The 22,889-nt window shown below is 37.4% G+C and overlaps 1 protein-coding gene across 2 annotated transcripts in view; it reads left to right on the forward strand.

Moving 5' to 3' along the window:
- Nucleotides 1-22,889, forward strand: part of CAMK4 (calcium/calmodulin dependent protein kinase IV) — a 133,891-nt gene that overhangs the window by 75,067 nt on the left and 35,935 nt on the right. The window contains exons 3-5 of one of the 2 annotated variants that reach the window (XM_053931490.1): nt 1,781-1,843; nt 2,360-2,442; nt 13,309-13,381. In XM_053931490.1, coding sequence (XP_053787465.1) covers nt 1,781-1,843; nt 2,360-2,442; nt 13,309-13,381 — 219 coding nt within the window. The remainder of the gene's footprint in view (nt 1-1,780; nt 1,844-2,359; nt 2,443-13,308; nt 13,382-22,889) is intronic. The other variant, XM_053931491.1, reaches the window with a different exon arrangement.

Here is a 22,889-nt window from a genome sequence, read left to right on the forward strand (position 1 = left end):
AGCCCTTTGTTACCCAGCAGTGACCTTTGGAGACCTTTACTGTACATTTGCACTCACTAAAAAAACCCAAAGTGATGCCAAGGAGATGTTAAAACTGAGCAAGACCACGGGTTGGTGCTAGCAGTGTTTTAGGAAAAGTTCTTAGGAGCCTATCTTCAAACCTGCTGCTTTACGTAGCAGGAAAAGAAATTTGTTAATTGCATTTGGAATAGAAGGCAAAAACATTCATAAAGCATGCATTGGTCACAAGCTTAAAGAGTCCTGGGTTTGATCCTAGAGCAAGTATTTATCCATGAAGATTTTGTTATTGGCCATATTATTTACCTTCAATGACATGTTCAGCTAATGGAATATTTTATCCTTCTTCAATGCTTGATTTCTTCTCCTTCTTACATGCACTCAATTTGTCCAAAGTTGGTTTTTCTTGCTTCATTTTGCTTCCTGGCAGAGCCACTAGAAGAGATTGAATGTCAGTAAGTTTTAAGAAAACCCTGAGGGCTCTAGTTCTCTACTCATTCACACCACTGTGGCATTACTATCCTGGAATCATCCCTAATTGACACAAGGGGAGAATCAAATTCTGCCTATAAAGTAGCTCTGAATGTAATGGATACTTGGATTTTGTCGATGCTGGAAAAAAATAAATTACCGAGAAGTAGATCTCTTCTTTCAGGTGATAAAAAACCCCCATGTGTCTTCTTCACTAAGAATTTGAAGGTTTATATATTATGACTGCTGTTCATTTCCCATCTGATGTAAAAAGTCAAAACCAAAACTTGACTTGATAGAAAGCCTCCACAATATAAAAAGCAGCACAAGTCCCTCTCAAAATGTTCTGCTTGAGGTCATATATGTCATCAGTTTTGAATCACACAGTGACTTACTGACTCTTATTCATATCAGAACCCCCTGAGTCACCAGTGTAGGACTTCTCTAGGGTTTGGGAGAATATTTGCAAATCAAGTAGTTTCCTCATAAGTGTATTAATTGCCTTAGAAACATAAAAGCATTCATAATTTGCTTACATTTTCCATTCTTGCTTACTTAAACATTCTAGTTCCAGGAGAGCTGCAGTTTTCTTTCCTGAACAAAATACTCCCTAGCTTCACGCTTCTTGTGAGAAATGACCGATGACCCCCAAGAACATAAGTTGTGCCTGGACTGTTGAAGACTACAGTTTGAAAAGGGAAGGGGTAGTCTTCTCAGAGGTTTAACCAATAATTTGAATTAATAGATCATTCTGTCAGAGATAGTTGAAGCAAATTGAGGTTGAACCTTATACACTGTGGCTGGAGGTATTTGTCCTTTGCATCACTTTTCTGTTTTAAGCAGTAAGTTACACTACTTTGATGAGCGCATCCTTCATGCAGAAATTTTTTCCAGTGCAGCTGCTGGACAGTGTGTCAAAAGAAAGCTAGCATAAACTCCACAAACATAAGTAGCAATAGACAAGGTCAGAACTTGAGTAAAAATAGGAATTTTCCCACTTTTTTCAGATATCTTTCCTGGATTGTACTTCTTGTGTGACTCACATGTATATTTGTAATAATTTTGCTGGATGGGGACATTTCTCTGTTATAGTATCCATCTTGTGTTAATGGAAAATTTCTCTTTCTGTATGCTTGACTCATGTTGTCTTATATTACCTTACTCTTCTGGGAGATCTAGAAGAGTAAGGTAATAATGCTATTCATACATAACATACTCTGATTCATGCAGAATTTTTTATGCTGAACTTGGAAATAATTTTTTTCCTTTTTCCCTCCCCACTTTTAACCAGGTAGACAAGAAAATTGTCCGCACTGAAATTGGAGTTCTCCTTCGCCTTTCACATCCCAACATTGTAAGTTTAGCCATGTTCTTCCACTCCACATTTGTTTCCTTGTTTTTTAATATTCTTTCTGTTTATGAGAGAAGACTGTTGCGGTTCACCTGCACAGACCTGAATTAAAGCTCTGGGTTCTCTCCGTGAGCATGCTAGCAGCTTTTTTTATGAACATCTGTTGAATTAAACTTCCATTTTAAGATAAAATAGAGCTGAGTGAGAAACTATGTGAAAGAAGTTCTGCAAATGAAAGTAGAAGTTGGTGTTTTCAGTCCTGGGAGACTTAAAGACCAAAAGTTGGTCTTTGGTTTCTCTGAGAGGTTGGCAGACGGCCTCTTAAACTCCTGTATTTCACAGAGGTTACTGAGGTATGAGAATAACCAAAAGAGTATAAAAAAAGAAAAAAAATTACAAAAAAAAATGGGAGAGAACAAGGTAACTCTCACAGCTGTGTTCTGTGTTTTACTGTTGACCTTCAGATGTGCTCTGCAAGACAAATATGCAAAATAAATACTTTCTGTATTCTTCTACCAGATAAAATTGAAGGAGATATTTGAGACCCCTACAGAAATCAGTCTTGTTCTGGAACTGGTCACTGGTGGAGAACTATTTGACAGGTAAATTACTTGTACATACCTGTTCCAGTACCTTCCTTCCCCAAGGTTGTTAGAGCTCAAATTTCTTCTCTGTATGTAAACCCTGTGTTAATAATTACTGGAATTATTTTACCAGCATATGATTTATTCACATGAATAAATATCTGCAGCAAATATCCTAAAAGTGCCTTTGGAAATGTAATTACAATGAGACTTTTGGAAAAAAAATAATTGAAAATGGAGGAATTAGCCAGTAAATGTTGAAGAAAGGTTCTCAGTAGGCACACAGCATCGAGTATGTTAGAGCAGACAAAAGATGGGAAAAACTGGCAAAATCTCATTGACAGATCATCATAAGGTGGTAATCAGCCTGCCAGGAGGATAGTGCTATGTCAAATAAAATTTTTGTAAGCAGACTCACAGGAAAGAAATTCTCTTTGGTATTCACTGTGTTTATCAAACATCTGGTTTTGCTACAAAGGTTCTTCAAGACAGCTGTTGAGTTCTGAAGGTTTTGCTCATGAGGCTGCACATGCTTCTGGAGTAAGTGCATATGCATAAAATGAGATTGTAATAGTGTAATAGTGCAATAGATAGTAATAGTGTTGGGATGATATCTTATTGGTAGGGATTTGGTTTTTTTTTTTTTCCTTAGAGCAAGAGATGATAAGAAAAACATTTTATACTAGCTTGAGTAAATTAATTAACTGACTGGTGTTAGTGATTTCCAGCTCATGTAAGGACAGGTTATTTGATATTCCTTGTTCTGTAATTAAAGTTTAGTATCACAGAGGAATATTACAAAAATACACATAAATATTCAGTCTGAAAGTATCTTTCACTTGAAAAAACAAAAGCATACTTGTTTTTTTATGCCATGGTCAGACCTTCAATCTTGACAAGAACTATTTCTGAACAGCAACAACAAAAACAACTGCTTCTGTGACATCCTAAGTTCCACAGAAGAAAGGTGATTACTCTCTCAATACCGAGCCAAAGGAATAAGGAGAGACATGCTGCAAGTTAAAGAACCAGCGAGCTTCCAGTCCTGATCTGGAGATGACCCTGCTCAAAGTGTCCTGCCTTTCATGTAGGCCTTTATATATTCACATGGGTCTCAGATTAGGTCATTTTCAGGAGGGCTGGAGTCTTTGATGAGATTTGATGAGTCTTTGATGAGATTTTGCAAAGGCAAAGCACAAAAAATCCAGTGAAGCAGTTGGTTCCTGAGCAGCAACAATCTGTGTGGTAGAACTGAAAATATTTCATGGGATGCAGGATGGGGAACTGCATTATTTGATGAAACCAGGATTTAATATACTGACAATTTCAACATTCAGTAATCTACACTCAATAGTGACTATGGGATTTGAATTGTCAGATTGATCTTTTCAAAAAAATTGGATGCTTGATCCAACCTAGGATCAGCTGTCTAGCATTCTGACTAGAAGCAAAGTCACTCAGTAGAATTGCAGAATGCCCTTGTGATGCTATAGATGAGCACCAAGACTGTGAATATCTGAACTCTGCATCCTCCTTTGCCCCAAGTACAACAGAACTGGAAACTTTGTCAATACAGACCTTTGTGATTTGGAAAAAGATCCAACAAGCAATGAAACAAGAAACTATATTAAATTATTTTCAGGTTTTAAGCTAGGAGTATTACTTCATTTTTCAACCTTAAACTAAAAGATTGCAGGAATATGCAGCCTAAAATAAATGAAGCACGAATATGCAGCCGAGATGTTTTGCACTAGTGACTCCAATTAAACATTAGCTGTTTCTCCTTTCTAAGCTGGGCTAAAGGATTAACACTTGCATGTACAATGGCTGCCCTCTGAGTTTTAGGGAGAATAAATTTAGCTGTTTGCCTTAGGGCAGATTCCCCTCTCATGCATAATCTTTTCAGTTGTTACATCTTTTTATCATGCATGAAGGAAATGTCCTGACTGACAGAGAGACCTTGTGCACGCTTTTTTCTGTGCTTGTATGATTCCCATCACAGGAGAAAGACACTGACCCTGAGCAGAGGAGCTGTGTCAGATGTGGAGGGACAGCTGTGACCAGGTCTTGAGATCTACCCCATGGCTGTCCTCGAGGTGAGACCCTCTGTGGACAAGCAGAACCCCAGTGTGGCCTGGGACCACCTCCAGGGTGTGGAATACCTTATGCGCCTTATTTGTAAACCACCGCCCATACACACAGCAAAGCAACTTTTGTACTCTGGAGGAGTTACTCTTATCCCTCTTTCTAATCAGCTATCATCAAATGGCACAGCTGGGCCTGTTACACAAGCAGTACTGCTTTCCTGGCTGCAAACATCTTCATTGGTGTTACTGCTAAATCTTGAAATATGCTGCCGGTTTTTATATCCAGTGTTTTATTGCTCTGGTTTTCTCCCATACCATTCTCCATTCTAATAGTATTTGAGCTTCAGAAGAGTAAGAAGTCTTCTGTATAAACATCCCTTTTATCATGAAGGTGATTTTACAAATACCCAAGATCCAATTAGTCTTCTAGGATCCTAATAGCATTGTTGATGTGCTGCTGGTTTCATGCCATTCTAACTAAAAGTTCTGGGTAAAGAAATTATTAATTTCCTTCACCATATTTAACATTACTGTCAAATCATCCACCTTATTGCTAAAATGAACTCTCATTATGACATTTTTTCAATTGTGTTACGTAAAGGAAGATAAATTCAAATTAATGTATCAGTTTGACACCTGAGTTAATACAACTCAAATCAGATTGATTTTGGCTGTATTTTTGAAAAGAAAAAGTATTTTTGAAAGTCTTTTGAAAAGACTTTGAAAAAGTCTATTTCTCAGACTTCATAAATCACATTGTAAGTCATACCCTACAAACCACTCCTAATACAAACTCAAAAAAAAACGGAGAAATTTGTGTAAATTAGAATACTGTATGCCAATGTACATTATGGTTTTTGCCAATCCAGCAAGTGAGGAGTGAAAAAGAGTTTGCGGCAAAGAATGACAGAGTGGCAGACCAGTGGAGGAATTTACCAGGACAGAGGGAAAAATGCATCAGGTCTAAATGAACTGGTATTAAAGTTCTTTATGGGTGCTTCACCTCCAGCCTAATGTTGGGACATACTTTTGACATTTGCTTGGCCCTCCTCTTTCATTTCTGCATGTCTAAAACAAACCGGCACGGTTGAAGTGCATTTAAACTGGCAGTGTTTTGACAGAGCCCCAAGGGACAATCTTCTGATAAGCCTCTGAGTGTTCCAACAATGGTAAGCCCAGAAACACAATCTGATATTTTGTCTTTTATGGGCTACCTTTTTTGAAATTGTGGTGGTTTTTTTTTTTTTTGGTTTTTTTGGTTTTTTTTTTTGGTTTTTTTTTTTTTTTTTGCATTCAGATTTTATTCATATCTACTGTCTTTCAGCAGAATCACAAGTATATCTCTCTTTCAAATATGAATTTCAGAAAAAATTTCAACTCTAACTTTTTTTTAGTCAGAATACCCGCAGATTACTAAGAATAGTTTTTGTTTTTTTCACTTCAGATAAAAATGTCAATCCATACATTCTTGTTTTTACTTTGGCTCTTTACATAGGCTCTTCTGTTTCTTCTTTCATGTTATTATTAAGTGCACCAAACAATGTCTAAAAATAGCAGTTGCAGCTGACAGTCTCTTGACTCACTTCCATTTCAAGTTTCATGTAATTTCCTGTGAACTCTAGGTTCAAACTCATATTCTTTTATATAGTACGCATTAACAAAAATATTAATTGTTCTAAATAACTTACCTTTTTAAGAGGTGTGGGAATGATTGCTTCTTATGGACAAAATATAGTGAAGCTTTCCCAGGCTTTAGGAACACCTTTTTGTTTGTGCTTTTGGAAATTAATATTTCTAAGGGATGTCAAAAATATTCAAGGAATTAATCAGTCACTAAAGTGGAAGTGATTGGGCCCTTTTATCACAAGGCCCTTAGCTAGCCAGAGAAACCCAATTAAATCCTCAGCAGTCGTTCTCAGGCAGCTTCATTGGTGCCTTCAACGCTGCTCTTTGCCCTTCCCCAGGCCATTGCCTCTTTTGCAAGCTCTCAGGGATTCTTCTCTTCACCCTCTCTCAGCAGGCAGGAATTGTGACATGCTTCAGTAATTCTGTTTGCTGCATTGCCTCACGCAGCCAGTTGCACAGAAACTTTTGAGAGGGAAGCTTGCAGCCAGTTCATGAGCACTGTGGCTTCACAACCTCTAGAAGCAAGGACTGCTATTTTTAAAATATCTCCTGAGATCAAGCTCCTGAAAGGTGGACTTGTCTAATTCTGTGGGTGCTATAGTAATGCGTAGTTGGAAGTAGAAAGTAAAAGAGGGGGAAACAAATCCTAGTATGATCTATAAGAAATATGTAGTCTTTCTCTAAATTCTCCGGCATGCCACATTTATCAGAGAGTCTTGCTTAATAGCAATGGAGGGAAACAGTTTTCCTGAATGACTGCAGTGCTGAATTTCATTTCTAAACACAGTATTGAAGAAAAACTTCTAGTTTGTTTCACAGGGAGTCAGATCCAAACCCAGGACAGTATTTCCCCTTATCTTATTTCAGATCACAGACAAGCAGTTTGAGTCATTAGAGACAGTAACAGCTAGTTTGCTCTGGAATATGAACATGGCTGTAGAATAAGGGAGATTCTGAATCAGAACTACTTTTTAAAATATTCATTATTCCTCAATTTTGTAGTATGGAAAATACATACATATTTATGGGGGATTTTTTTTTTTTTTAACTAAGCAAATGCATCAGAGCATCTAGGAATTGCAATCACCTCAATACAGACAAGAACTAACAGATTTGTGAATCTTTCATTGAGAAAGTGTCCCTTATGGAAACCATTTTGCCATTGAATAGAGTGATGTAATTTTCTTTTCCCGTTTCTGCTAGGTTTTAATCACACTTTAGCTTGTAGAAATCTTCTAATTTCATTTTAATGGAGTAAAAGAATTTACATAAGAATTGAGTAGTTGCAGAAAAAATCTCCATGACAGACAAAGCATTTTAGATAAATTAATACTTATTTTATAGAACCAAACAATTTTTAAATGTTTAGCACATACTGGCATTGGAATAGAACTTATATGTATCTCAGGCAGTGTCTTGCCTGAGACTGCAGATGAAGTAGCATGACACAGTCCTCAACTAAGATGTGGTGCAAGGGTTTTGGGTAAAAGCCAGCTAGAGGCAGAATGAAAATTACCCTAAAAAGAGTGATGGCTTTTTTTAATGTCACAGTAGTTATAAAGGATGGTCTGCAAGGCAAATACAGACAGTGCTTAAAGAAAGCAAAACAATGTTGGGAACTGATAAAGTATAATAATTTTTACTGTCTTAGATGGCCAAGTTGATTTAGCAGGACTTTTGCAAGCCATATGATATGTTTCTAAATTCAGCTAATACTCAAATGCTACAAACTCCATGTTGTGGAGAAATAGTGTTTATAGCAGCAACATTAAATGATTGCTAAACATTGCAAATTTTAGAGTAACTCTTTAGATTATTAGCATAAAACTAAGTGCATTTGCTAATATGAGTTAAGGCAGGAAAGCAAAAGACTTTACCTGCTCACATTTTAGACAAGACTGGATTTTAGGCTTTCCCTCATGGGAGGGAAGCAGAGAAGAAAAGCTAAGAATAGGAGAACTAGCACATGTAGAACATGGGGGAGGAAAAAGTAAGTCTATTAAAGTGGTAAGATTTCAAATTTTCTTGATCAGCAGGAGTCATGAGTACATGTTGAGTTTAAAAATGCAGGAATATTCATTGTACCAATACCAATTCCAATACCAATGAAAAATAAAAGAGAAAGAGGCTTTGGTCTCAGGGACAGTGGTTTCAACTGGAAGTTTCAGACATTGCCACAGTGAGAGGTCTGGAGTGGTTCTGTGGAGGGGGTAAGGGTGTTCACCGTTCCTCACTCTTACCTGAGAGCTATCACTATAACAGCAGCAGCAAATGCTGACTGGGAATTTAAGGCACTGTCAGCCTTGCACAAAGAGGCATGTGCTGTCAGTGACTAGCCCAGTCTAGCATCCTCTGGCATTGGATGAGTCCTCTCTTTGCTCAAAGCAGATTTGATTCTTTTTCTACCAGTGCAGCTGTGCAAGCTCTGTTTCTTTTGCTGGACTTGGAAATAGCTCGCCCCCTGTTTTGTTACTCTTTGAAAAACCAAACCCCACACCTAGTCTTTTCCTTCTCTGATGAAATGTTCACTTGTTTGTTCCTTTAGGAGACTGGTTATTTTCACTTGTCTGATGTGTTTGTCGTTAATCCCCAGAAACATGTTCTAGCCAAGTGTAAAATTGTATATCAATATAACTTTAATACTCCTCTGAAAATTGATTCTAAAATGATGCATTGGGATTCCCCATCTCTTTCCTCATTGATTTTCAGGTCTCACGTGTTTAGTTTAGCAGGACTGCACTCTTCCTTTTTTTCCCCTACCATTAACAACATTTTTGCAGAGCAGGTGTGGCCACTACCTCCCTGTCTTTACTGGGATGGTCCACTGCCTTCCATGGCTTCACACAGACAGAGTGAATTAAAGTCTAGTACCAGGCAGAATGCCCCAAATGGAGTAAAAACCATTGCATGGCCTTCCCATATTACACTGGAGGCTGTAGTGATGGGGTGAATGCTGGTAAGAGTTTATGCATCTGCAGATGTAAACTCTCATGAAGACGTGCAACATGGAAATATTATTAAAAAATTAGCAAAAGCTGCAATTCCATGCTACACTAGAAAACATCTGCAAAACTAAAGAATTTATACTGCAAGAAAACTTGCAGTGGTCACAAGGAACAGAAATGTTGGAAAGGCTGTTTGAAATCTGGCAAGGATTACTGTGAATTATGAGACGCTTGAACACATACATGTGTTTGATGATGGAAGCTGCCAAAATATCAAATGTAGTCGAGCATGCCTCCTCAGAAACACATTATGCCATTTCCACATGCTTGCTGGGCAGTGTGATGCTGGGGTGGTTTTCTCACTGCTAAATCTGTTGTAGCCCCAGCCTGGCAAGGCACTTCCACCTCTGGGCAGCAGCAGCAACTGAGAGAGTATAACACAGATTTCTGTGGGGTGCCTGGGCCCTGCAGGCAGGCAGGGATGTGTCTCAGCACCATGGGACTGGGGCTGTTCCCAAAGGGCACCTCCATCTCTGCTGGCACTGGGAGAGGGCGGTGAGTAGAGGCTCTAGGAGGTATTTCCCTGCTTCTCTATGTAAAAGGAGACAGATTTGTCTCAAATTGAGACAAAGGAGACAGAATTGTCTCAAATGATGACATGTGCTTGGAAAGACAAGATTGAGTCAGATGGTGCTTTGTGAGAGCTCTGGCTTGCTGTCCATCTAGTAGCCATTCTGCTAAATGTGTGTCTTGACATATAGAAGTGTAATCAATGGATCAGCATGTTTCAATAAATGTGTATGCATAACCATGAAAAAGGGATCCTACACAAATCGGCATTGCATCTTTGCTCAGTCTAGAATGTTGTCATTTTGAAGTTCCATCTTAAATTGCCTGTAGTGCTTGCAGCACTAAATTAAGTGTTTTTCCAAGCACTGTTTCTAGTTTCAAGCACTTCCCTGCTGTCTTCCTCACCGTTTTTGTCTCCAGGACCCTCTTGGCCTACCTGGCTTATTCATTTGCATATCAAAAAGAATATTTAATTAGTTCCTTATTGATGCTGTTCCTATCTTTCTGACCTCTCAGCAAAGGCTTAATCTTCCTTCACCCATGACTAGATATAAATAGTTGAGATTTGCTTCAGTGATAGTGAAATAAGATATTTCTGCTGGTTTCCTTCCCATTATAGAAAAAAGGGCAATGAGTAATTGTTAATCTGCAGGCTGAATTTGAAAAATCCTTTTAAAGAAGACTCATCGGTCTCAGGTAGGAGTCTTGCTGGCACACCTACATTTGTCTTATGTAAACTATCACAGGGAGGATGCAAAAAATAAATATGCAAATGATCCCCCAGCATTACTATATGACATAAATTACAGGATAATCTTCTTTCAATACTCCTGCTTACTGCCTAATAGCCAGGTTTTAGTTGTAAAGCAGAGTACCCTTAGAAATAAATTTTCATCTTTAGAAAGGGATATGTCTTTTTTCATTTATTGCTGTCACACAATATTAGGTTTTCTAGTTGCAAGATTATTGTTAATTAAGAGTAATTATTCTCAATAAGTCTGAATTCTAGATTTCTGGAAAACTGTAAAGTTAACTCTGTATGACATAATCTGTAATTGGCTTGCCAGTGCATGTTATTCACCTGTAGTATTAGCAGATGGGTCCAGTGCATTGAACACTATTTCTACAGTTGTTTCTTATTACTTTCCAGAAATATGGGCCCACACTTCATTACATTTATTTATTTTAAAGTGTAAATTACAAGGGTTCATCAACAAGGTCTGTGTGTTTCTTCTGCTGTGTGTTTAATATAAATAATGAGAGCAGCATGCTATCCTTACCAGCATATATTGTCTAAGTCAGTGTGGACTCATCCTGAGGTCAAGAGGGCAGCTTTGAGTGTGTCTTTGATTTTTCTTTTGTTTCCAGTGGTCAGGTAATAAACATTGGCTGGGCATTTACAGTAAACTCCTTTTTTCTTTGATTTTGACGAGTGGAGGAAAATACAAAGCTGTAGACTGCCTTTAAAGTTTTTGGTTTTTTTTTCGTTCCCCTCGTTTATGTGTTTCAAAAAGATAGAACAAAGACTGAGCTACCACACTGTAAACAGAGAAATTTTTTGGATTAAGGGAAAAATGTAAATTGAATTGTAACTGCATTACTTCATATTTCTCTGATTTTATTCTGAGATATATTGGAAAAACAGAGTATTCTAAGTACTGTTTAAGCCTTAGAACCTGCCTCATGCATTTCTGAAGTCAGGTTCATGAGGTTATCCTGCACCTGGTGGACTCAGTGCATGGGGCAGGGTGGATGCTACAGACAGGCACATCTGGCTGACACTAAATACTTTATTTGAATTAAAAAGGAAGAGGAAGCAAAGCCAGCATATTTGGGGGAATGAATGCAAGAGCATTAATGGGGCTCAGGTCTCACAATGTAATATAACAGAAGAGGGTAATTCAGCCTGAAATGGCTAAGGAGTAATCTAGCCTTCAAGCATAATTTTTATTTTATTCACATTTTATTTTTTAATTTTTAGGTTTTTGTAATCTCTTTCCTATACTTTAGGCTAAAAGCCTAATATAATGTCTGAGTGAGTAAGATTTGCTTTGTTTTCCTCTTATGGTGATAAGTTCAAGTAAAGCTCTCCCTAATGGTGTAAACAGATGACTAAAAAATCAAAGGTGTTAAAGCAGTGCATGTGGCATGACAGCTAAAGGGCTGCCAAAAAGCCCAAACAACCCAAACCAAGCAAGCTTCTAGAAATAGCAATTAAAAAAAAAAAAAAAAAAAAAAAAAAAAAAAAGAAGAGCTAATGGCAGCTGATTGGGAACATCCCTGTGCAGACTGCTTCCCATAGTGCCATGCCTGTTGCCTCTGTTTCTGGTGGAGTGCTATCTTTGAATTGCTTCTTACTTCTAATCACTTGATGCTCTAATGAGTATAAAGTAATGCTTTTCATATGTGGTTACTCACACCTTTCCTGTTAGTTTTGTGAAGCTGTGAGGAGCTGCATTGATGGTAACTCAGCATGAATCTGTTATTTCATGAAATAAATGAAAGGAAGTGCTAAAAAGTGGGGAGAAAGAAGGATAGCCTTCCTGCCACCAGCAGAGACTTTTTATGGATCTTGGGACAGAAGGTCTTTCCAGTGACCTCAGACATTAAAGGTTCCTTGCTGTACTGCTTCATGGGGATTTTAGGATATTGTTTTATAAAACTTGCTTGTCTGCTTGCAGAACATCATTTTATAAAATATCTTGTAGGTACCACAGGTTCTGTTTCTAGACAACATCTGTCTATGTTTTCTTTGGCTTTGAAAAATTAATATACTAAAAATATCAAGACTTCAGATCAAAAATCTGACCTTTAAGGTAACTCTCTGAGGGACAATTATTGTAGTTCATAAACACTCTGCTCAGTTATAAACATTAGTAAAAAGACTGTTGAGTGTCTTAAATAGAGTATTAGGATATCTTAATGATAGATCCTCCTTTTATTAACTGCTTGTACATCATTGTGCAAAACTGTGTCTACTGCTGACTCTGTAAGAAAAAGTAGCTTTTCCAAAAGAAAAAAAGTAGTTTTAGTTGTAAAAAACCCTGTGTTTCTTTGCATATAGCATCCCAGTTTCCTACTGATGGGGGGAAAATACAGTTGTTCAGCCCATCACACTTGAGGGATAATTTGAAACAAGTAAAATTTTACAACAACTTTTTCTCTTGAATAATTCAGATTTGTGTGTGCATAACAATAGTGCTTTTTGTTCTATAACTTACGATCTATCTACCTATCTAATTAACTAACTAATTAACTGGGGAGGAAGGGTTTAAGTTAAATTTAAAAGTGAAAAATCAGTTCCTAAATGCTGAGTAGTTCAATAGAAAGAATTTGTCTTTCAGATTCCTTGAGTGTCAGAAAGTTTCAAAAACTTTGAACTGAATGTGTACATATACTATGTATATGATACATAAGATATATATATATAAGATACTATGAGCATCTTATCCAGTGGATATTTTACTTCCTGTCTTTCATTTAACTGGAAATCAAGGGACTTAAATTGCAAAAGGGTTGTTTTCAAGTCTGTTGAGGACACTTCAGCTGTCCTGGCCTTTAAATTTGATTGCTTGCTATCTCATTTTTGAAAAGAAGCATCTACCTTTACTGTTGGTTCACCTGGATGCATAATTGTGTTGCTTTTTTTTCTGTAGGATTGTGGAAAAGGGGTACTACAGTGAACGTGATGCTGCCGATGCTGTCAAACAAATCCTGGAGGCAGTTTCTGTGAGTATTATCTGACATATCATGCTCAGCGCCTGATCTTTTATCCACAATGGCTCAATAAATACTTGTGTGTGAAAGAGGCAGTGTGCACAAGTTTCCTCTGGCAATTAATTCCATATTGATAATTTTTCAGTTAATCAGTGACACTTTGAAGAATTAAACTTTGATCAGAATGACAGTACTGTTGAGACAGAGCAGAATAATAATTGTTGCCAGTAGCTTGTGCAGTTTCTAATATACCTTCCTCTATATGTTTTGTGCTTTTCAAACATTGGAATTTTTTATATAACAATTTCACATTCTATTACTTAGAGAAAGGCATACAGATCCTTGAGGAAGGTTTCTAGTGTCTACATACAGCATTTCTGTACATTTTCTGTGCTTCTTAGTCACTTGTACCTCTTACATCTGATTTCACACCAGACGTTCTCCAAACCAGTAATCGGATGCTGGGGAAATACTTAAGAAGTTAATTTGCCCAATATCCAGTGTAAGTGTTAGTATTGTTCACTTCCAGTACAAAAGAGAGGGGACAAGAGAAAAGAGAGGTCAGCCTGCAGGGCTCATTTGAGGGATGTTAGTGGTGAGGCAGGCTCTATACAGGCCATCCATGGAAATTCAATGTCAAAGGAGCTGTCTTCAGAAAAGGACTGGTGGTGATTACTGGCCTCTGCAGATGATCTCTCCATCATTTAGAGATGAGGAGATTACAGGTTACATCAGTAATTCTGTTCATCAGAAGGAGCAGTGCAATCTGGGCATGTTTGCCTGGGATGATAAGAAAATACCTCAGTGTGAAAAGCCTCTATTGGTATTATTTGTGAGCCTGTTCACACTAAATAAGATGTGAGAACTTGTGTTCACAACACTAACTGCACATACTGCAGACCATGCATGTTCACTTCATGGTCCCTTCTGAATGATCTGATGTCTACTGTGTCATTCTCATCCCAAGAAATCTAAATTATGTATGTTACAGCACATCATAATGCATTTGTATAAACTTTTAAAATTAGCTCAGATTATTATTTTATTACAGATTTTTTCTTTGTGTTGAAGTTCCCCAGTTAAGATGGCTCTATGTTATTTAACATTCTTTTACAAAAAAGTGATGATTAAGTTCTGCTGAAACATATTTCAGATGGTGTTTAAGGTCTATATTTTAAAGCCAGAAACAAAATAAAAATCTTCATCTTCTATGAGTTGTAATAGCTTGGCTGAAATCAACAGAACAATGATGTATGAAAATTAAGAAGCTGATTTTTATATAAGTAATAATTAGGATTTCTATGGTTCCTTGTACTAGATCCCTACCTAGGATGAACTGTATTCACTTCTGCTCTTACAGCTGACACCAAACATCTAAGCCAAAGCTGGAAAAGCTGTGGAAGTTGCAGTTCCCATTTTGGGATCTTTGCATCCCTCCTGAAGTACTCTGACAGATTGGGGCTATAAACTTGACAGAATGGTGTTTGTGAGCAGGACAGGAGATATTGTTAGAAACTGGAAAACGCTGCTGCAGCAGAATAATCTTTTCAAAATAAAAGGAAATGTATCCATAGATCATTCTTAAAACCAAATATCTGTACAATTTGTACAATAGGCAATGCCAGTGAATACCCTTCTGGCACCACATAGGCTTTTTGACCTATGTGGTTTTTATAAATTGCTCTTTGAAAAAGCACCATCCAGCCTTCCTTTTGCTGACCTCTTTTGAACTAAATGTTTTATAAGGCCCCTGTTCAGGGCTGTTGTTATAGTCATGGATCTGTCCTTGCAGTGGATCATTAATGAGAAGGTATTATGTCTTCATATAGCAAAGGTTTTTATGAGACACTTCTAAAGAATTTAATGAGAAGTGTAGAGTGGCATTTTAAAAGTACATAAGCATTTTTAATTAAATTTCCTTTTAAATTGTTAAAGCAAATGGACTAAATAACAGACTAATCAATAAAGCTTCTAGGTTTGTCTGGCTTTTGTAATACCTGTAATACCTGTAAGCCCAGCTCTAACTGGCTTACTAAGAATTAATCAAGCAACCAGAGTATCACACAAAAGATTAATCTGAAACTTCATGTCACAAACCATCATAAATATATCAGACATCTGTAATCCCAAGATCAGAGAAAATAACAAAACAAGTGCTGTTGGGTAGACCTCCACATTAATTTTGCCTTTTTTTATGATTTTCCTTTCTGCTGTTTACATCTGATCTGGAGTTCCCAGTGAGTGACTGTATTTTTGTCTCTTAGAGGGAACACATTACAATTTTTTCCTCTTGTCTGCATTTTTGCCTTTTCCATTATTCTTTCATTGTTATTCAAGCTGGGAGACAGCTTCATTCATAAGATAAAAGGCATGTATAAAACTAGGTCAAACCAATGTTCATCCCTTTAGCTCTTCTGCTGTGCTGTTCAGAACAGGTGGAGGGGTTTGGTTGCTATCTGAGAGCACATGGAGATGAGATGGAATCTCATGATTCTATCAATGAGTTTCATGCCTAAAGACTAAAGAGGAGGCATTTGAGGGCAGTTTTTCTTGGAGCACTGTTGTAATTTCTCTCCTCTCAGGGAATGAGTTGCATGCAGTGTGGTCTTCCTATACACTGCTACTATTCTAGGAGCAGGTTGGGTTTTTTTGTTCTTCTTTTTGTTTGTTTGTTTGTTTGTTTGTTTTTTGGTTTTTTTATGGTTTTTTGTTTGTTTGGTTTGTTTGGTTTTGTTTTTTTGTTTGTTTGTTTGTTTTTGTTGTTTTTTTGAGTTTTTGTTTTGTTTTGTTGTTGTTTTTTTTTAATGAATAAATTTTTGATGTTTTGATATCCAAGTAGTCCCCTAAAGATTGGTCATAAAAAGCATATTCACTTCTTTAAGAGAAGAACCCACATCTATTTTTTAGCTGGTCAAACTTTATAAAATTACACCGATTGTTTTTTTAATGTGTACTTTTAAAATCTTATATTTGTCTTTAAAAATAATGCTATTCCTTCTTACTTACTCTGCATTACTGTCAAAGGAATAACTTTCTGCTTGGGGGTTAAATTACTCTTTTCAATATATTTAAATTTGAAATTAAGTATAAAGTTTAGTTTTTTGTATTTAGGGTAGTTACTAGCATACATACTATATGTAGTTTTGAACTCATCCATCAGTCTCTAAATTAATTTCCCATCAAATTTTACAGTGATTTGTTTTCTTAGACTGCCTATTATCTTGTCTAGATAGGAATATTTTCCTGAAGTTATATGTGTGACTCCCTCAGTTTCTATTTTTTAATTTAAATTTTCTACATCTTCAGGCTTTATTATAGATCTGCACTTCTGTTCAAATCCTTGTCATCTTAAATTCACAGGGAGCATGCTGAACTGTCAGGTATGGTGGCAAAGCCTGAGGGCACTTAAGCAACTTGCAGGTTTGAGAGAGAAAATCTAGATTAAAGGTTTATGCTAATTTCAGAGAATTTTGATCTGTCCAGTAATGAGCTGTATGTTAGTAGGTACGAACCTCCTTACAAGTATGTAGCTTGCAAGCACATTTACAACATCTGAGGCTCTGGTGTGTCTGACAATTAGAGCTTAGGCCAAATGAGCTAATCAAACTTCTAAAGACAGGATAAGACTCAAAAGATTTTATCTAAATCAATTAGATAGATATCTGGGGGGATTGGCATTCAAAGAAAAGTGTACAAGAGATAATGATTATGCAGAGGCTTCCTTTCTTTTTCTATACAGTCTTTGAGTTAGTTGTTGCTGGAGATAGAGACAACAAATGTATTTCAGTTTTAGCCACCAGCTACAAGGTGAACTTACTCAAGGTGTAATTGTCACAGGTTTCTAAAATTTTGAACACGAATGTGTTACATCATTAATATATACTTAGCAAAGCCTAAAAAGGCACACCATAAGAAAGGATAAGAGTTGGGAAGAAACCCAGAGCTCAGTTTCTGTAGAAAATGAAGTCAAAATTAACAGAGGAGAATGGCAGGGTTGCCTAGGTATTACAGCAGAGAATAAAGACTTGTCTCAAATAGTAGCAAAATTTACGAATACTCTATGTAGGAAGAAAAATCCTATGCTTGATTGAAGATATTGAAGAACATTGACTTCCTCTCTTAAGAAGATTTTGCAAAGGATTTTCGTGTCAATAGAAGAGGCATTTGTACCTTCAGGTCTCTCCCCATTCACTGATGAATCCTGAGTGTTTTCCATCCTCCCTCTGGCAGTAGAGAGTGGCTTTCTGCATCTGTTCCTGACATAAATGTTTTTATCCATAGGGAGGAAGTTAAGAAACAGCCACTGTTCTGATCTATGACTACCCACCAACCCCTGCTTTTCTAATGGGGAAAGAATGGGAAATGTAAAATTCTTCTGTCAAGTTTTTTGTATGTTTTCTTGAAAGTGGAATTTCAGAAGCTTGCAGGTTTAGGCCAGATTCATTCTGTCTTTAACTATGTGGTTGTTGCTAAGGACCAATGCTGGATGCTATAAGACAAGGAATTTGCTAAGGATTATGACTTTGTACTGTATTCCCTGAGATTGTGGTCCACTTTGGCCATTCCCCTTTTTACAGACTTGTAGCCTCTTGAAATAACATAGACCCTACTTTGATAGTGGTTGTATTAGACTGCAGAATAAAGAGTTTCTAGCAATATTTCTAAAAAGGACTTCCATAATAAAACATGCCTCACACACACAATAAACCCTGTATATCAAGGCAGAGTGTCAGACATAGAGGAGGAATGAAATAAGGGGAGAATCTATTGTTTGTTTGCATTGTATCTTATAATACAATGAAGGCAGGCAATGACTGATGGTTGGATTGATATCAGGAAGTGTTTTGCAGGTCAATTATATTCATTCTTCCCTGAACTGGGAGTATTGCTGTGGGCATGGTGTACAACTTAATGACTTGTATTAAGAAATAACAACATCTGTCCATCTAATGGCATTGTTTTTGGATTTTTATTAAATAAAAAATAATATCTATTTGATCTAGTCTAGGCACAAAATATTTCTTTCTTCAAGATTTGTTTGTGAGGCTTGAAAGTGAGTCATTTTGGAGAGGGCTGATTTAACATGTCATGTACAGAGATGACTCCATGGAAGCTGGAAAATTGTCTTGGCCTTTTCTTCCATTTGGTGACAACGTTTTAACAGGGACTTCATCAGTGCCCTGGGAGACTGTTCTGTCACACTGCTGTTAATACCAATAAGCAAGTAGGTAAACTGACAAGTTGTGTAAGAAACCAATCAAAGTGCTGCCCCTGCCTGGAAGAGAAATGCATTTGTGTTTCTAATGTGCTGTCTCTGAAGCAGTGTTCAGTAATGGTTCCATACACAGGATAATCTGCTTAGAGGGTGAAGGCATTCTTAATGAGTCAGTTCATAATATTGCAAGCTTACATTTGATTGCTTTTCATGTTTGTTGCAAACAGATTTTACACATTTTTTCTTGTTGTTGGTGAGGGCAACAGAGTGGGACTTATTATCACACTAATCTGATTTATCAGTGCCTTGATTCAAAATTATTTTTTCAAAAACATTTTTGAGATCTGTTTTCAGCTGAGTACAAGGTTTCTCTTACAGCACACATATTGAACAAGAGTTACAGTCAAAAGAGCCCAGCAATGCTGTCATCAGCAATGAGGAAGTGAGGGTATTGTATTTGCTGTTATCACTAATAGAGGAAATGGAGCGAGCAGATATACTGTATTACAGTTAATGTCCAGTGCAGCAAAAAGTCAGGGTCATATTTGCCTAATTATAACTGTTTTATATTATGCTTTCATCTAAGCAAACTGTCCTTCTCTGGTTTTGGAAACACATCACTACAATATTAATTTTGGAAAATATTTGGAAGTAACAATGAATGTGACTAATTATCACTTCTTTTAACTCTCAGCACACCACAGATACAATGCCAAATGATGCTGTGTTTCAGTCAATAGCTGATACTGAGTCCAAGAGACTGACATTTACAGGGAAATTGCTGTCTAAGAACTGACTGGGGACTCAAGGATTTGACCTTTTCCCAATTCATCTCAGGGAGATGGGCAATTTTTCTGCACCTTCATTTATAAGATGTATTGTTGAAAATATTGTGTGAAGAGAGTGCTGACCCTGTCCAAAGCCTGGGTCTAGCTGCCTCATTCACTGATTCTTGAGACACTGTTTGGTGCTTGCCTGGCCATCTCCTTTAGAGGGGAAATAGCATAGGAAACCAGCTCTGTGAGGGTCTGAGTCTTGTCTTTAGGCAGCCACACACTGGTCTTCTGTATGTTAACCAGCAGGATGTTAGCAATTAATAAGCACAAGCAAAGGAAAACAACTGCGTTTATCTCAGACCTTAAACTGCTAATACTCCTTTTATTAAAATAATTTTTATTGCATGTATTTTGCAAACTGTAATGCAGGGATAGGGCACTCAAATACTTGTTCCTATGGGACACACTGTACACTCTGCATCTCCAAAAAGTACATGCTGCTATATGAGCTTGGCAGGGCTCTGAAGGTTGCTGAGTTGGAGAGGCTCCAGAAGTATCCTGAGATGCTCACATATTGTGTAGAAACAATAAAAGTTTACCAGCTGGGTGCTGCAGAAAGAGTCAAGAAGAATTGATGAAGACTGAGGAGGTATCAGGAACCTGCCCTGGAGGAAATACCAAAGTAGAAAACCACTCAGCTGTGCATGGAAAGATAGAGGAGAATTGTTAACTGACACTGCAGGAGTGCCACAAGTAACTGCTGCCCCTCATGCAAACTGTGCAGCCTTGATAGCAGTGTGGACATACATTGCAGTATTTCACTAAGGACTGAAAGGCATCTGGTGAAACGTTACATTAAAAAAGGACCACCTTTATAGATGTTGCTGCTTTGTCCCCAAAAATGTTTACTGACGCCTAAGGAAATCCTTTTATCCAGACCTCTAGGAGTGTGTTTTTCTGTTTCCTAAGCCAATTATGCCTGTAAGACTAAACAAGGACAGGCTTGTCTCCTTGTGTCTTGTTGCTGATGCATCAGTAATGATGGTAAGGAATAAAGATACGTTGATTTCAGGAGTAAATTAAAAGGGAACCTGTGAAAAGAAAGACAATTGCCAAAAAATTACTCAGTAGTATTATTATAACCTTATGCAATTTTGCACCTCCAATTTCATAGTACTAGACTGACTAAGATAGCAGCCTCTCAGCAGAACAACTTCTTGCAAAATTGCAATTTTTTCATTAGATGGTATGGAAACTTACTGGAACCCCCATGCCTGTGATTTGAAAAAACTGTAAGATAATTTCTGCCCTTTTTGGGGGAGATTCCTGACATGCCAAAGAGCTGTCATAAACTAAGATTGACTGACACTGATCCCTTTTAAATAGGCTACATAGAAATTAATCAGTCATTGTTTCAGTTCGGTGGATCTATTTCTGTGGCCCTGGTATCATGAGTGAATTAAGACTCCTCATTTAATCTCTCAAGATCCCTAACTGATCCCCTGAAATTTCAGCAACCATGGATATTTTGGAATTTGTAATTAATCTGGTTTTCTCCTTTTTTATATACTATTTCCTGATTATTTTTATGTCTCTGGTAAACTTATTGGTTTACATGATATTGTCACACTCATTTGTTGGTATGTGAAGAATGCTTTCTGAAGCCTTTTACCTCCACTTTTATTGTTTCTATCTGCAAATCCAGGGAATGCCTAGACTTTAAATTTCACACACTCCTTCTTTTCAGTTGAGCTTTACACAGACTTCCATTCTGGAAGAGCCAAACCCTGGCAGAGGTGAATATTGAAGCTAATGCTTTCAGCAATCAGAACCACCCCACACCACTTCATTAGATTTGAGTCCATGATTTTACTTCATGAACTAGAAATAATGAGACCAGGTATTTATAAGAAACAGGGTGTCTCCTTGGTTCAGGTAGTGGGGGAACAGGGCTTTTTCAGGAGCTGTTTTAGATGGTGCCTGAATCAAGCACACAGTCAATGGTAGTTTGATTTCTGGACATTGACAAATTTGACTGTTTGGTGAACAGTGCTGGATGTGAGGTTTTTGTTTTATTTTCTGACACAAGTTCTTGTGCAACAGTAAGGATGGGAAGCATGTGGAGTGTTAACAAACAGTATATTTCATCATTGAAATGTGCTTTTTCAAATATTCTGCTCAGCTGAGTCCATCTGATGAGCAGCAACAGCAGAAATTCAACATGCTGTCAGAAAGTAAACATGCTAATGTTTTATTTATTATGTTTTAAAGTTACTTTGTTTTACCATTGTGGCTTCATGTCTATAAAACACTATCATACTTTGTAATTATTATCATACATTATGTCAATTAAATATAATAATTCTGAATTATATTTTAAGGAGCAAAATCTAACACCTGTAGAGCTAGGTATAATAAATTATCAATGTTACAATCCTTCTCCTTGCATCTGACTGTTCCTGCTTCACTGGGGCTCTTATATCTTTCTGTGTGACACAATGATGGATTTTTTTTTTATAAGGAACTTGGAAAGTCATGCAAAAAATCTGTTAAAATTATGTCCTTCATTTAAAAATCAGGATTTAATCTAAAATTCCATAAAGATTTGATAATATGTGGTATGGAATATTGTTGCCAACAAAAAATTCAAGATGGTTTTCTGTGCAGATACAACCACCCTGGAATAAGTTTGCACTTGTGGTTGTCTGGAAAGATGAATAATTGAACAAACTCAGAAAAGATAAATTTGACAGCTCCATGTCTCTCATAAATAAGAGTTCTTTCTTCCTGAGTTCTGAGAGGGTGCTTCATTAAAGTGTCTTTAGTCTGAGCACTACATGAGCATTCAGCTGTACACAGAATGTCTTGTCTTGTAGCATTTTCCTTGATGACAGGACCAAAAAAGCTCTTCTGCCAGCTGCTTAATTTTTTCCACCCAGTGAGAGAGATATTTGGTAATGTGTTAGTTTCTTGTAAAATGTATTTGAAATTATTCAATATTCTGAAAAATTATTAGTTGGAGGGAGCAGACTGACTCCCTACATCTTCTTCCTAAAGAAAGAAAGGGTAGAAGACAAAAATAGTGCAGCAGGTGTCCTGAAGAGGAGACCAGTGCAATCAGGGTTTACCTCTCGCATTTTATTCATGTCAATCCTAGTTTTTGCTTCTGAGACCCTCCCTCTGACTTTGTTTCTCATAGGAAATCCAAAGTAGGGAGGATCAACAAGCAAGCAAGTGCTGGTTAACAGCTGCAGGCAGACAAGGTACCACAGGTACCTCAGCTCCCTCAGATACCTCTCCTTTGTGAGAACTGAGAATTGCTTGGTGCAAAGACACCTTCTCCTCAGAGAGGGTCTTCCATCTCTCAGTGGCTGCTTCTTCTTCAGGTTTACAAGGCTCCCACCACCACGTGCAGGAGCAGAGGGAGGTTCCTGCCCTGCTCCTGCCCATGCAGATGCTGGTACAGAGGTGCACAGGCCGGGCTCTGCCAGCATCTTTGCTTCCTGTGCAGGGACTGATGGAGGGGTGA

Source organism: Vidua chalybeata, chromosome Z (genome assembly GCF_026979565.1).
Source record: "Vidua chalybeata isolate OUT-0048 chromosome Z, bVidCha1 merged haplotype, whole genome shotgun sequence".
In the NCBI taxonomy this organism is placed as follows: domain Eukaryota; kingdom Metazoa; phylum Chordata; class Aves; order Passeriformes; family Viduidae; genus Vidua; species Vidua chalybeata.